At 34.7% G+C, this 15,496-nt stretch overlaps 1 protein-coding gene across 1 annotated transcript in view; it reads left to right on the top strand.

Moving 5' to 3' along the window:
• The window catches only part of PPP2R5A (protein phosphatase 2 regulatory subunit B'alpha), a 67,038-nt gene that overhangs the window by 43,981 nt on the left and 7,561 nt on the right, over positions 1 to 15,496 (top strand). Inside the window, exons 4-12 of the mRNA XM_045838754.1 lie at positions 2,482 to 2,574; positions 6,077 to 6,207; positions 7,291 to 7,350; positions 8,284 to 8,392; positions 9,016 to 9,069; positions 13,993 to 14,043; positions 14,255 to 14,374; positions 14,452 to 14,579; positions 15,364 to 15,465. Of these exons, the coding sequence (XP_045694710.1) occupies positions 2,482 to 2,574; positions 6,077 to 6,207; positions 7,291 to 7,350; positions 8,284 to 8,392; positions 9,016 to 9,069; positions 13,993 to 14,043; positions 14,255 to 14,374; positions 14,452 to 14,579; positions 15,364 to 15,465 (848 nt within the window). The remainder of the gene's footprint in view (positions 1 to 2,481; positions 2,575 to 6,076; positions 6,208 to 7,290; positions 7,351 to 8,283; positions 8,393 to 9,015; positions 9,070 to 13,992; positions 14,044 to 14,254; positions 14,375 to 14,451; positions 14,580 to 15,363; positions 15,466 to 15,496) is intronic.

The following is a 15,496-nucleotide window of genomic DNA, read 5'->3' as shown; positions in this document are numbered from 1 at the left end:
GCTCAGTTCCACAAGACTGCCCCCCACTTCACATGGCAGTCACGAGTTTGAGGCTCCCATACTTTTGACCAACTAACTATGAATCTGGGCAGGTTCCCAGGACCTACTTCTCAGGTTCAGGAATTTGCTATAATGACTCGCATCTCAGGGAAACATTTACTTACTGTTGTCAGTTTATTATAAAAGATGCAACACAGGCACAGCAAAATGGAAGGGGTGCATAGGGTGAAAGTATGGAGAAAGGGCTTAAACTTCCATGTACCACTCTCCCAGTGCCTTGATGTATTCACCATCCCAGTTCTCCAGACTCCTTTGTTCAGGACTTTGGTAGTGGTTCCTTTGGTAGGCGTGATTAATCAAATCATTGGCTGTTGGCGAGTCAACTCAATCTCCAGTGATCTCCCCTGCCTGGAGATGGTGGTTGAGGCTGAAAGTCCCAGCACTAATCACATGGTTGGTCCTGTAACCAGTCTCCATCCTTCTAGAATCACCTTATTAGTGTAAACTCAGGTATGGCTGAAAGGGGCTTATTGTGAATAACAACAGATTGTTTCACCCCTTATCACTCAGGAAATTCCAAGGGTTTTAGGACCTTTGTGCCAGTAACCAAGGATGAAGATCAAATATGTATTTTTTTTTAAGATTTTATTTCTTTTTAAAGAGGAGAAGGGAGGGAGTATGAAGGAAACGTCAATGCGTGGTTGCCTCTCACACATCCCCTACTGGGGATCTGGCCCGCAACCCAGACATGTGCCTTAGACTGGGAATCAAACCAGCAACCCTTGGGTTTGCAGGCCAGCACTTAGTCCACTGAGCCACGCCAGTTAGGGCCAAATATGTATTTTTTATTCTATCACAGTAGCCTAGTATTGGACATGAAAATAGGCACTGAGCAAGTTGTGCCAGTGAAACTGCAGAGCAATCTGTGAGACTACTAACTCTTCAGAGGACTCTGATCACTTGTAGTGTGTACCCCAAAGCAAATTATCTATCTGTATAGTTGGTTGATTAGAAGTTTATAAATAAAATCTTAATTGACATCAACTTCTATTCTTGTTATATCCTTTTTTTAAAAGATTTTATTCATTTATTTTTAGAGAGAGGGGAAGGGAAGGAGAAGAAGAGATAAATGTGTGGTTGTCTCTCACACGCCGCCCCCCCCCCCATCAGGGACCTAGCCTGCAACCCAAGCATGTGCCCCGACTGGGAATCAAACTAGCAACCCTTTGGTTCACAGCCTGTGCTCAATCTACTGAGCCACACCAGCCAGAGCCTGCTCTTGTTATATACTTAATTCATTCTTAACATAAAAGTTACATAATAATTAGACCAGATAAGCGTCACTCCTGTTGCATAGTTGGACAAAGATGCATCAAATAAAAACAGTATTTACTCAGATCCCAAAACTGTTGTTAGCCTTGGAACATTACTGAATTTGTAGTAGTAAAAATGTGTTATTCTGTGGGTGAATGATAGGGCCCAAACCTGGTAATGCTTTTTAGTATGTTGTGAGGTCGGTACGTTGGCAGTCTTTTTTTCCTTCTCCCTTCTATTTGTGGCCTAACTGGCTACCTAACAGTTTATTGAATGACTATTTTTACTTTGTGATCTAACCTTCTTTTTTAGGGTGCCAGATTGATGTGTAGTTTAATAGCTAATAAATTACGGCACATTTTAGGCTATATTCTTGCTTTCCTACCTTTTATAGCTGGTAGGTTATAATAAAAAAAAAAACTTTAGTGCATTTGCCTTTCTCCTTGAAAGACAGTTGTAGGTGTAATTGAGGCAAGTTGAACTGAAAAGTACTTCAGTGATTTGTGGTAGCAAGTGAACATTTGCTATCGCTTTTAAGATCCTGGCACTTTGTAAGTAGAAGGCCTGCTATGACTTCCAGTTTATTATCTGTGGTGCACAGACATTCCTTCCTGAGCCCTGTATTTATATAATTGGGTTCATTATTTCTCAAGTGTGGATAAGGTATGCTGCTCGATTTAATTTTTTTACCACTGTAGTTTTATGTTAAGACTTGAAGTTTTTCTTTATTGTAATTGATAACACTGCCCCTTATGATCTAGTTTACTCTTATCTGGAGATTTCTGATCCTGTATTTAACAAACTTGGAAGATTAAATTGAGGTAGTTTAGTATAGTAGTCCACTGGAGAAAGAATATGTACCAGCAAATACAGATTGCAAAACAGTCTTAATATTTAGTAGACACCATCTTTATTTTCTAGCTCCTGTAATTTAACGTTTTAATGAATGATACAAAGCAATAAACAATTCTCCAGATTTACCAGCTTAGGAGACCCAATTGTGAACATACATTGTTTTTTTTTAAAACTATTAAAACTTGTTATATTTTCTAATGAGATCTGAAATCTCCCTAGTAGTTGGTAAGGGAGCCATATTTTTGGTTTGATATAACTTAGGGTAGTGTTTTACAGGCATCATTTTAACTTTCATTTGACTCTCTCTCATAGTTGGTATATGAATTCTTCTTAAGATTTTTGGAGAGCCCTGATTTCCAGCCTAGCATTGCAAAGCGATACATTGATCAGAAATTTGTACAACAGGTAAGGAATTCTTATGTCTTAAAATATTCATCTTAGCAATGATTTATTAACTTGTAATTAAAATAGTCTTTCAAAACTTGTATGGCTTATTTCAGTTTAATAGCACTTAATATTCTTGCCAATTAGGATAAAAATAAAGTACCTTTGAGAGTACAAGAGTATTTTAAAGAAAGGATGAGCTTCTAATGCAGTCAAATTATCTTATTCAAACCTAGATTCTGAATTATTTTATAAAGACCAGAAAAGCAAGCCTTTCTGGAATATTTAACTGAGAAAATTTGACCATTCAACCTAAGGGTAAATCTTATTTTTAAATTGTAAGCCTTTGAAAACTCAAAGTTGCCATTGTTTTAAGCATTGTGACTTTGAAATGACAGAGGGAAAAGTGTGGACGTGGAATTTTTGTTAGGCGTTTGGGCATTAGGCTCCTTTCCTGTCATAAAACATCAGTTACCTTTCCCCTTTCCCTTCCCACCTTAGGCATTCTAGCCACCCAATTCCTAAATCACAGATAAAATGGTATCTTTAAGAGGAGATAGAGTTAAACATATGTGATACTTTCTTTCTTTTTATAAATTGGTTATTAGCTGTTATTTTTGGAACCTACATACTCAAAATGAATTTCTCAGAATGTGTTTATTTTCAAAATCTTTTTAACAACATAAAGGCCTCTTTTTAACTATGTAGAATTGACTGGCCCAAGACAAAATTGTGAAGTACGCCAAATTTTTCTCTTTTGAAATACTTGTCAGTAAGGGCTTATTAGGAATTTGATGTTAATTCTGGAGTTACTTGCATTTGAAAGAAAGGTAGAAGGTGGGTGGAAGACAATGGATGAACCCAGTGCTGAGAGGCCAGGATTAAAATTCCTACTAAGACCCTTCCCACCCTCGACCACCATTGTGTATTTCCTATGACAAAGCTGCTACATACAGGAGTTGCACATATTTGGAGTTCATTTTTGGTTGTTCATAACTATCCCTGACTTCATGTAAAGTATTCTAGTTGCTGTGAATGTATTGATAAACAAAGAACTTTGTCAATATGTCCTTCAGCCATTCAAACAGCCCTTCTTTTAACAATGAAGAAATATTAGGTGTGTTCACAAATAAAATGTGTTTCAATCACAAACAAAAATAAGATTACATGGAACTGTTATTTTGGTCATTGAAATTGAATGCATACCTATTTCCTTCTGTAGTTCTTGTGTGCTACAAAAGGAATATAGTATATTAACGAACTCTAGTAATGCCATACTAAATTGTATTTGAGATAATAGCAGGCTGAGAACAATTGCCTTAGTGTTTCCTCAGTCTGGAGCTTGAGGTATTTCAGCTGCTAGATTATTCATGGGGCTTAGGGGGACAAGAAAAAATAACTGGCATAGTGGAACCCATTTTCTGCCTCTTCTTGAAATGCCTGAATTAGTTGGGAAGCCAAGGCTCAGTAATTTGTTTTTAGCAGTTTGTATGACTATTCTTTCACAGATCACTTCTCTGAGGTCATCTTAGTATGCTGTTTTAATAAATAGTATGTATGGGAATTCTCAGTTTTTGTATGTTGAAATTATTTAACTAGGTGGTAAGTTTTAATACTTAAAAGTACAGAAGAAAAATCTTCAGTATAAATTTGGACAATCCACTAATTGCATAGTTTCAGGTGGTGTTCAAATCATAGGGTTTCAGAAGGAAGCTAAGAATTATTGAGTACTTTTTATGTGCCAAGCACTGTCCTTATGTAAAGAGCTTGACCATATCCAATTTCACACAGCCAGTTGATGGCACAATCAGAATTTGAACTAGACTCTCTGACCTCTTAAAAAATAAAAAGAATTGGTTTCATCCTTTCTCATTTTATCAATGAAGAAACAGGCTCAGGGGTTATAAATTACCCTTAAAAGCACAGTTAGGTATAAATATCAGAACCAGAATAAGCAAGTTTCCCAAGTACTAGTTTTGTATTTGTTTCATTGTGTTAATATTATATATTAATTTACATTATACATTATTTAGATTATAATATTTCAAAATAGGTTTCTTTAAGTAGATTTGATACATAGCTAATAATGTTCTCTAGTTAAAATTTTTTACCACTGAGGAGCAACTTGCATTAAATGATGTTCTTTTTTAAATTTTATTTTATTCCATCACCATTCATCCCCCCCATAGCCTCTTCCACCTCTGCCCCCCAATCTCCACACGGTTTTGTGTGTCCATGAGTTCTCTATTTTTTTCTTTTTGGCTCGATCCCTCTACACCCCAAATTATATTTGTTCTTGGATTAGGTATGACCGCCTTAATTAAGAGCCCCTTTCATTGATTTGAAAGCATATCTTCCGAGCAGTCCAGCATCAGAAACTCAGATGTGAGGGTCTTAAGTGAGATTAGTCATTTTTAATTAGAATGATTTGAACTGAATTTATTAGGTATATTAACACAAATTATCATGTTCCAGGGATGGTTTTGGGGAGCCTCATACAGTTCTTTCATAACCTCCTGGACAAAGAACTCAAACTAAGCAAGACACTTGTTTAGGTTGTATAAATATGACAAACGTTACCACTATTCTCAAAAATATTCACTCTAGTGGGAGATACACATGTAAACAATTAAATATAATTCAAGACAGAATGGAGAAAACTCCCAATGAGGTTCAGAGCTTGCTATCTTAACTGTAATTATCAATACCAAAGTACAGAACATGCAATTCCCTGATGACTTCTTTCTTCAAGAGACTATTTTATACTTTTTCCTAAGAGACTCCATTCTTTACCATTTTAAAATCGAAATTTGAGCTTTTGACTTTAAATTTTTCAAAGGTCTTTATCCTTGCCTTTGCTGAATAGTTGTGTAAAGGTATAGGAAAATGAGTTTGGCCAAGTTGAACTGGTTTAAAAATTTCCAGCCACTTGCTAATAAGCTGACTTTAAATAAAAATCTGTGGTGTCATCTTTTCAGTGTTATTTCGTGAGTGACCTCCCCTCTGTTAGCATGTATTTGCCAGTAGTTTACCCAGTTAACTAAATACTCATTTTTGAGCTGTTGGCATGGTGATTCTTAAATTTTTCAGTGCAAAATCACAAAAAAGCAGCCTTGGTTTTTATAAATCTTTCCAGTAAATTGGAAATGTGCATGTACATTTGTATTTTAACTTCATTTAATGACTTGCGATCTACAAACTGATTTCATATGTAATTTTGACTTATAAAAAGCATTAAAATCTCTTAAATTTCAACACTCTGAAGTTATGTGCCATGTTTAGTAGTCAAGAATGGGACAGAATTTTAAGATGAGTGACAAGACAAAAATCTCAAAAATCTACATTTTGAAGCATTTACGTGATTTGTCATTTTTTTTTAATTAGTGAAAAATATTCCCTAAGCTTTTTTCTTTAGCTTCTCTAGTTAGCAAGATTTCATGGGTTATCTTAAAATCAGTATTAGAATAAAGTAAAGTTTTGCTTGATTATTTTTAAAAAGTAATTTCTCAGTTTTTTTTTAAAGCTCCTGGAGCTTTTTGATAGTGAAGATCCCAGAGAACGTGACTTCCTAAAGACTGTTCTGCATCGAATTTATGGGAAATTTCTTGGATTAAGAGCATTCATCAGAAAACAAATTAACAACATTTTCCTCAGGTAAATTGGTCATCTATTCATATATATAGTGCCTTTCCTTTTCTTCGTATTTTCTTTTTATGCCAGTTCCTTTAGGTTAACTTTTAATATATGAAATCTGGAAATTTAACTGCTAGTATTTGAGTCATTTTTAGCCTGTTTTGTAGACATCATTTGCATATAACTTTAGAAATGTACAACCTGTTTTTCATTTAAATGATAGTAGTAATAAAGTTTTTAATAGGCAATACCAATGTTATTCATGTTTAAGATTTATTGTGAGAATTTGTCTAATTGTTTCTTTGAGCTTTTTCTTTGAAAATTTTGTGTGCTATTTAAATCAGTAGCTCTTGGAAATACTTACATTTGATTTTCTGACAAAGCTAATTTATATGGGGCCTATCTTTTGGCTACTTTGTAAGTGATAGTTTATTTTATGGTGCTTCAAAGTAGATTTCACTTTAATACCCACACTTCAGGTTTGGTGTGTATGTTTTAATTGAAGATCTGGCAAAATGAGGTTAGCATCTCCCCATTGTAACAATCAGAAATGAATCACCTGCTCTAGAGACAGCTTCTTTCTCCAGTTGTCTTCCGCTCCCTGTCCTGTGTTCATTTGAGTCTTGACTCCCTGCTTTTGAGGTGATTGTGATCTTGGAAAGCTAGGCAGTCTGTGTAGTTTAGGTTTTTGAAATTCTGAATAAAGGTGGCTTTATTAGATATGGGTCCTTTTGAGTTTTTGAGTAGAGGTTTCCTATTTTGAAAAGTATTCCCATCTTTCTAAAAATTTTAAGTAAAATAAAATATTGCAGGTGAAATTATATTCGGTTACCTTAATATATAGCAAGTTTTAGCAAAAGTATATGCTTAAATAGGACATATTTCATTAAAAGCATCTGGTTTAGTAGGAAATAGATCTTCTTTTATGAGATTGCTAAGAAGTAACTGATCTGGGGCAAAATAGTTTACAAAGAATTCTTACAGCATGCTTGTACACTTCTCAGTAACTGCCGTTTGGGTTGATTTCGTTTTACCTTCCTGCCTCTTGCTCTTAGTTTTCTGATGTTTGATTTTTCATTATATCCATCTTTATTTTAAATTCAGGTTTATATATGAAACAGAACATTTTAATGGTGTTGCTGAACTCCTGGAAATATTAGGAAGGTAGGCCAGTTTTTTTGTTGTTCTTTTTAAGAATTAAGTAACTTTGAATGTTTTATGTATTATAATCTTAGCTGGGATTGGAAAAATTATTTCCTATTTTAGAATTTAAATATAGAGTGCAAGACATCATTTCTCAACTGAATTCTTATTATAGCTTTTTAGAGGGTCAGCATATTAAAGTACTGCATGCAAGACATCTGTTTCTGCAGAAGCTTCCTGCCTCTGAAGCTGTGGCATGTTTTATGCCTGCTCTTGCCAGACTGCCTCAGAAATTTACAGGGTCTGATTGAGAAGAGATGAAATAAGCTGTAGTGAATCTTTTATGAAATTAGAAGAATTCTTGTTCAGATGTTGACAGACCATTCCTAGTCCATCTGCTCTTTTTGGAAGAATCTGCAGCCTTTGATTTTAGTTTACATGAACATTTGCCTTCCTTATTCACCACATAGCATTAACTTGAGAGACATTTAGACTCTTCCTTCTACTTGTGTAAGAATGATTTCAGCCTTCTCTAGTAAGAGAGAATGAATATGGAGAGGACTACTTCTTAGTTTAAGATCCTTCAGTAAACTACCCATTTGCTTGAGAAAATATTGAAAATTTTTAATATTGTGATGTTGACTCTCCTGTGGCTTTAGGGAGGAAAAATAAAGGCAACAATGCATAAATAAAGTGATAACGCTTTTATAGAAAATGAAGATAGAAATTACTACTGAGACATTAATTGGCAGTCTTAGTTTTCTTTTGGGATCATTGAATGATTTAGAGGGAAGACTTCATAGAAATACTCTGTCTAAAGTAGTTTGAAGATGAGTCAGTAATTCAACACCGGGATTGAAACAGAGAGCCTGTTCCTTGTGTACTCATGGATATAACTTTTAGAAATAACGTAGTAACTACTTAACCCTTCCCCCTGCCTTTTTTTCCCTCCAGTATTATCAATGGCTTTGCATTGCCACTGAAAGCAGAACATAAACAATTTCTAATGAAGGTTCTTATTCCTATGCATACTGCAAAAGGATTAGCTTTGTTTCATGCTCAGGTAAGTTTCAGGAAAATTTCAAATGAAATGAGTATTGTTTGTTTCAAAGACTGATACAAAAGCAGAGAAATTGAGAAATACTGAAGTGGCAATTTTAAGTATAATTAAGCAGTCTGCTTTGTAAGTTGCCCAAAGCAAATTTTTATAATTTAAAAGTATTATATTTAGTGTTATGAAATCAGCTCAATGCACATTAAGTAAAGATACAGGAAAGAAAATATCAAGTTCTTTCTTAATCTGGGCCCTGACCTAATTAACTGACATTGAATAAATCCCACATAACTGCAGAATGTTCTGTCTAGTTGTGATAACCTAGTCAGTCTCCCCTGTTATATATCAGCATAGGCATACACGTAGAAAGATGCTGAAAAAGATGTCAGCTCTAGTCTTATTTCAATTATAATCAGAAGTTACTACTGAAAAAAAACATCTTTTTTGAAGTAGAAGTTACTTTCATGGTTAAAAAGTTACACAATTGTTAGTACATTAACTTTTACATACTGAAATTAGAGTAAAATTTTATCAAAATAAGGTAGTCATTTCTGTTAGCTAAGTATAAAAATCCTGCATCACTGAATGTTACTTCACTCAGTAATATTTATAAAATGTCCCTTACATTTTAGCTAGCCTACTGTGTTGTACAGTTCCTGGAGAAAGATACAACACTAACAGAACCAGTAAGTTGTCTATTTATTTTTATGTTCTTGATGTATATTGTAGCAGTTCATTGTGCCTTTCTTTATGCTGTTATATATATCATTACAGAGTTATCAAACAGTGGTAGTAATGTATTTTAAACTAAAACCATTTATAAGGAATGTGAGGTTAATCTACATTCAGAGAACAGGGTTGGAAGGGGAGTTCTCATGGGTTATATGTTTTGAATAACTTAAATATAGATTACCTAACGTTAACACAGTAGTTGAAATGTGTGGTGACAGGACCGAATGACTGCAGGGAAACGTTATGTAGATGTTATCTTCACTGATAATCTTCTCAGTCTTCCTTCACCTTTTCAAATTAAAACATACTGTGGAAGTCCCACAACTATTCCCTTGAGTTGTGTTTTTTCCTTAGAAATGGGATTTTCCTTCTTATTAATGATAAAACACATGATAGGGATTAAAAACATCTCCTTGCCTTTGGAGCTTAAGATATTTCAGAATAAAAATTATTAACTTCGTGAATCAGCATAGCAATTCCGTATTTGAATTCTATTCCTTACTTCTTGACTATAAGGTGATTCAGGAGAAAATAGGTTATCATGAAAATTAACTGAAGATTCAAGAAAAACAAAAGATAAAATAGGGAGAAGTAAAAACTCACAGAAAACAAAACTTTAACCTTGGTGAACTGAAAATTTCAGAGTGCTTTCTAGGTATCCTAAGTTTAAATATGTAACGAGTTCTTGAAACACTGCAAAAGGTTTGATGGATTTAAACTGTTTTTCAAATTCACAAACTTTCTGAGGCTATACTTAAGGGTGCTTGGAAAACTTAGTAGTTAGTAGTTAGTATTCTTCCTTTGATTTAACTTTTGTGTAAAGGAACAAAAGATATTTTTCCCACTTTGTGATGTTTTGAGTTTTTAGACTTTTAGATTTGTAATTCTTTCTGAAAACAGCTAAAAATAGTTTTGAAAGACAAATCAGGAGACTTAGAAGCTCAGTCTTTATGTGAAACCACATAAACCTCTAAAATGGAGTAAAACTTAATACAAATCCGTAACTCTCAGAATTGAGACAAAGAAAAAAGCCACAACATAACTCACGATTTGTGCTCAGTGAATAGTAAGCAGATGCAATTTAAACGTATTACATTAACATGGGGGGGACAGGGAAGATGGCTGATTTCCTTTTGAAGAGAAGACTCAGGGTGACAATGGCCAGACATCTGCCTTAATGGAAACAGAAGCCAGATGAGAAGATAGTAACGTAAATGTGTAAGTTGACAAAGAAAAATGTTTTTCAATTCATAAAGATCTGTTGATATATCTTGCAATTTCTACCATAGGCTATTCCAGCACCAAAATTATGGCCATGTTACTTAGGTCTGAGCCTTAATACTCATTTTCCAGAAAACTGGCATTCATAGCAAAGTTTCCTACAATTATAGATAAGTCAGAGCTTTGGCTAGTTTATTATATTCTATATGTACCTAAATTTTGTATTGAAATTGTTTTCTGCAATGGAAGTGACTTTATTATTTCTGTTCATGATAGTGATGTGCTAATTTGGTTCACACAATGCAAAATCATAAGGCACAATGTGGAGGACATTCTTTAAAACATTGTTCCCTAGAGGTAACCATATAAGTGAATGTATTTCTAGAACTTTTTTGCTATTTATGTGTAGGTTAATCAAATGGTGGGACAGTGTTGACCAGGTTTTTTTCACCTCTCAGTATAATGTGGATATCTTTCCATACGAACTGCCTTCATTTTTCCCTCTGGTAGTATCAGATGCCATTATGGATTACCCCACCATGTTTAATCAATCTTCCATTAATGGGCACTTGAGTTATTGGCATTGGCATTGTTACAAACATGTTACTGGGTGAAGAGATGTGTTTTAGGGGGTTGGACTTGTTCTGTGTTCTGTCAGTGGTGTTACAAAAAAAACCTATGGGCATAAGAAAAATTTTACTGCATTTTATTTTTTAAACCAACTTTAATTAAAAATAAAAACATGTTGCTGGGCCAAAGAGTACAGGAAAATTTGAACATATTCGAAGTTGCCTTCCACAAAGTTTGAACAATTCCAATCCAGAGTGTCAAGGTACCTGTTTTCCCTTACCCTAGCAGAACATTTTTAATTTTTTGCTGGTATTAGAAGTTTTGCTAGTTTAATAGGTATGAAATATTTTGATCAGCTTTTCCCATTACAGGGATTGAGCCATTCTTTTATATAGTTATTGGTCATTTATAGTTCTGCATCCTTTGCCTCTTTTCCTTATTTTGCAAAATTTTTTTGTCCATTTGGAATTTTTCCTTTAACTTTGAACATAAGTCTTAAATCTTTGCCTTAATGAATTGAATTTTTATGTAGTGGAATGTATTCATCGTTATGGCTTCTGGCCTTGCTGTCATTTTATAGTATAATATTGTGGTTATTTTATGGATTTAGTTTTTATCTGTAAAAACTTTATTCCATCTATTTATTAATTGTTTCCTAGCGCTGCCATGACAAATTACCACAAACCTGGTGGTTTGAAATAACAGAAATTTATTCTCTCACAGTTCTGAAGGCCAGAAGTCCAAAATCAAGGTGTCGGCAGGGCTGCATTTCCTCCAGATGCTCTAGGGGAGATTCCGTTCCTTGCCTCTTCCAGTTTCTGGTGTCTCCAGGTGTTCCTTGGCTTGTGGCTGCATCGCTCCAGTCTCACTTTGCTGCCTCTTCTGTCTCTTAAAAGGACACTTGTTGGATTTAGGGCCCACCCCAAATAACCCAGGGTGATTTCATCTTGAGATCTTTAACTTAATTCTATCTTTCCAAAGAGATACCCCACTTTCCAAATAAGTCACATTCATAGCTTCTAGAGATTAGGATATATACATTATCATTTTGAGGATCACCATTCAGTGCACTACACTATTTGAAATGGAAATTTGTGTGTGACAAGGGTAAGGAGAACTGTATTAGTTTTCTATCGCTGAATAATAAATTACAACAAGATTCAGTGGCTTAAAACAAACATTTATTATCTCACAGTTTGTGTGGTACAGAAATCCAGGTATGACTTAGCTGGGTTCTCTGCTACAAGGTTTCTTACAGTGCTGCAATTGCTGTGTTGTCCAGGGTTGAGGTCTCATACAAAGGCTCAGATGAGGAAGATATACTTCTAAGTTCCCATGTTTGTATAGCCTAAAGGCCTCGGTTCTTAACTGGCTGCTGGCTAGAGGCAACCCTCAGTTCCTTATCACGTGGGCCTCTCCAGTGTAGCAGCTTGCTTTATCAAAGTTGCAAGATGAGAAGGCTTTAGCATCTGCTGGTGAGGTGAAAGTCACTGGGCCAGTCCACACGTAAAGATTACACAAGAGAGTGTATTCAAGAAAAGATTGTGGAACATTATTTTAGGAGTCTGCCCACCAGAGGAGCTACATTTTTTCCCCCCTAAATGGTGAGCCACCAGTCCAAGTACCACCACTTAACTAGCAGAACTGAAATGCCCCCTGTGTCATATGGTTACTCCTGTATTTGTGTCTTTCCTGTGAGTTTCCATGGTAATACCATCTTGTTTTAATTGCTGATATCAGGAGAGCAGGTTCCATTCTATTAATTCTCCCTCTCCCCTCCCCATTCTTGGTTATTTGCTTATATTTGTGGATTTTAGAATAAATATTTCTGGTTTCAGAAAATTCAGTTGGCATTTGATTGAAATTATATTAACTATATAAATTAAGTATAGAAGTATGTACAATACTGAATTGTCTCATCTGTAGTCTTTCATGATGTTTGGTAAAGTTTTAGTTTTCTTCATATATTCAATGTCTTAATACTTTATGTGCATTAGTTATTATAAAAGGCATATTTTTATTTTCTCTTGACATAAAACAAGCATCAATAAGGTATTGATTTTTGTATTTTATCTGATCACATATTAAATCTTCCTACTTTAGTAATTTTTTCTCATTTAACATTTTGTTTAGTAAATGTTATTTTAAAATTATAAAAATGTACTTAAGATAAATTTAAGTATAATTTTGATATTTCTTTCCAAAGTTATACATCATATCCTTTCATCTTACTTGATTGGCTCCAGAACAGTGTTCTCCCCAGTTTTAATTTGCATGGGTGTTCTTCATTACTAGACCAAACCAATGACTGTAAAATAATCTAACAGGCTGGCACAGATCTAGTTCCACAAAAGCACTAGACCCAGGTGGTTTTATAGCCTCTTCCTAAGAAACTTTGCTGCTGGCTTCTGATAAATTCTTAGTTCTAAGCTACTAACTTGTTATCAGAATAATCAGTGAAAAATACCAAATAACTTAAAAATCTTCTAAGGTACAACTATGAGCTGAACCACCCCGAAACTTCTAGAATAAATTCTAATTGGTCAGATAGTATTCTTCTGTTAATATACTGTTATATCCACTTTAATATAAATTTTCACAACTATGTTCCCTTCTCATTTTGTTACATTTTGGTCATCAAGGTTGTGCTAAAAATAAACCAATTGGGGAGCTTTCTGGCTTTTTTGCTGCTTCATAATAGTTTTATTATCTATCCTGTAGTTTCTCCCTAAAATAACCTTTACCACTCAATCCAGCAGTTATATTTTCCTTTATTTTCTTAGTAGTAGAACTTACTGCTATTGAAATTACTTTGTTTATTGATAATTTGTTGGTCTCCCTGCTTCATGATGATCAGGGACCTTTATCTATCTTGTTCATCAACCTCTAGAACAGTATGTGGTATAACCACACCATAAATATTTATTGAATTGATAAAAGCCTAAAACTGAGCAGAAAGTGTGGGGATATACTTAGATATTAAATAACATTGATCTGAATACCTTCGATTGTTATTAAAAATTTCCTGGGATTAACCAGCTTCATTGCTTAATTCATGCTAAACTATTTTTTTTTTTTTTTTGCAGGTGATCAGAGGATTGCTGAAATTTTGGCCAAAAACATGCAGTCAGAAAGAGGTGGGTCTTGTTCAGCAATAGTAGCGCGTTTCGTCAGTACTGACTCTCAGGGAGATGAGCCACGTGTCCTGTGGGGGTCCGAGGGGACTGGCAGAGGCGCTGGCAAGTCCTTTTTGTCCACTACGCAGTTTGTAGGTTAACTTCCTCATTTTTGTTTTCTGTGTTAACATCTTATAATTTGTCATGTTTCTTAAATTTTTTTTTAACCTAGGTGATGTTTTTAGGAGAAATTGAAGAAATCTTAGATGTTATTGAACCAACACAGTTCAAAAAAATTGAAGAGCCCCTTTTTAAACAAATATCCAAATGTGTATCCAGTTCTCATTTTCAGGTATGTTTCAGTAAAGCCATTTTTCTTTCACACTATATTTCTTTTTCACTTTTGACATTTATAAATATTTCTTTTAGGTTGCAGAAAGGGCATTGTACTTCTGGAATAATGAATATATTCTTAGTTTGATTGAGGAGAACATTGATAAAATTCTGCCAATTATGTTTGGTAGTTTGTACAAAATCTCCAAAGAACACTGGAATCAGTAAGTGTCTTATGTTCATTGTTGTTATTGTGTTTTGTTTTGTTTTTTAAGCGTTTTGTCATATGCTCTCCCAACTCATACATGAAAGCTATACAGATTGGGAACTTATTCCAGGGTTAACATCACATAGTTTTATTCTGTTCTACACTTTACATATTTACACCTTTTAGAGCTCTAAGTATGTAATGTTCTTAATTTCTATTTAAAATTATAAATCTCCCTGGAGGTAGGACAGTCTGTTGTGGCATGCTGCAACAGTGTATGGTCAGACCCTATTGAGGAAACCAAACTAATATTTGTGGAGGATGCACGAACAGTAACTGTGTGAATGTCGGGTTGGACTGACCTGCTGCCAGTAATGGTGTCGGGAAGCTGAAGGTTTAGGTGGCAGATATTTTAATTTCTGTGACATCCTTATCCTTTTTATTTTTCTTCTTACAGCTTATGGTAGTTGGGTCTTTTTCATGTTCTTTTAATGCTGCTGTCACTTAGGGTTTGAGACTGTAGAGCAGACATGAAGATAACCCTATAACCCTAACAGTTTAGTGAGTTTAATCTGAGCCTGATGCAGTGGGAAGGACATGTGTTTTGGAATTAGACTATCTCTACCACCACTGGCTGTGTGACTGACTTAGGGCAAATTACTAAACATCTTGCATTTCAGTTTATCATCTCTAAAATGGGTTAAGTGAATCAACCAATATTTAACCCATTTCAGAGAGGACATTAGTACATTTCCTGTTGTTGGCATCCATAACCCAGCACTGGCTTATTTTCATTTTAGGACCATCGTAGCACTGGTCTACAATGTGCTGAAAACCCTAATGGAAATGAATGGCAAGCTTTTCGACGATCTTACTAGCTCATACAAAGCTGAAAGACAAAGGTATTTGATGATACTAATGACATTTTAGATT

The sequence above is a fragment of the Phyllostomus hastatus genome, unplaced genomic scaffold (assembly GCF_019186645.2).
Source record: "Phyllostomus hastatus isolate PE091 unplaced genomic scaffold, TTU_PhHast_1.1 phas_contig_283, whole genome shotgun sequence".
Classification (NCBI taxonomy): domain Eukaryota; kingdom Metazoa; phylum Chordata; class Mammalia; order Chiroptera; family Phyllostomidae; genus Phyllostomus; species Phyllostomus hastatus.
Note: the sequence above shows the minus strand (reverse complement) of the source record. Positions and strands in the feature narration are given on the sequence as shown.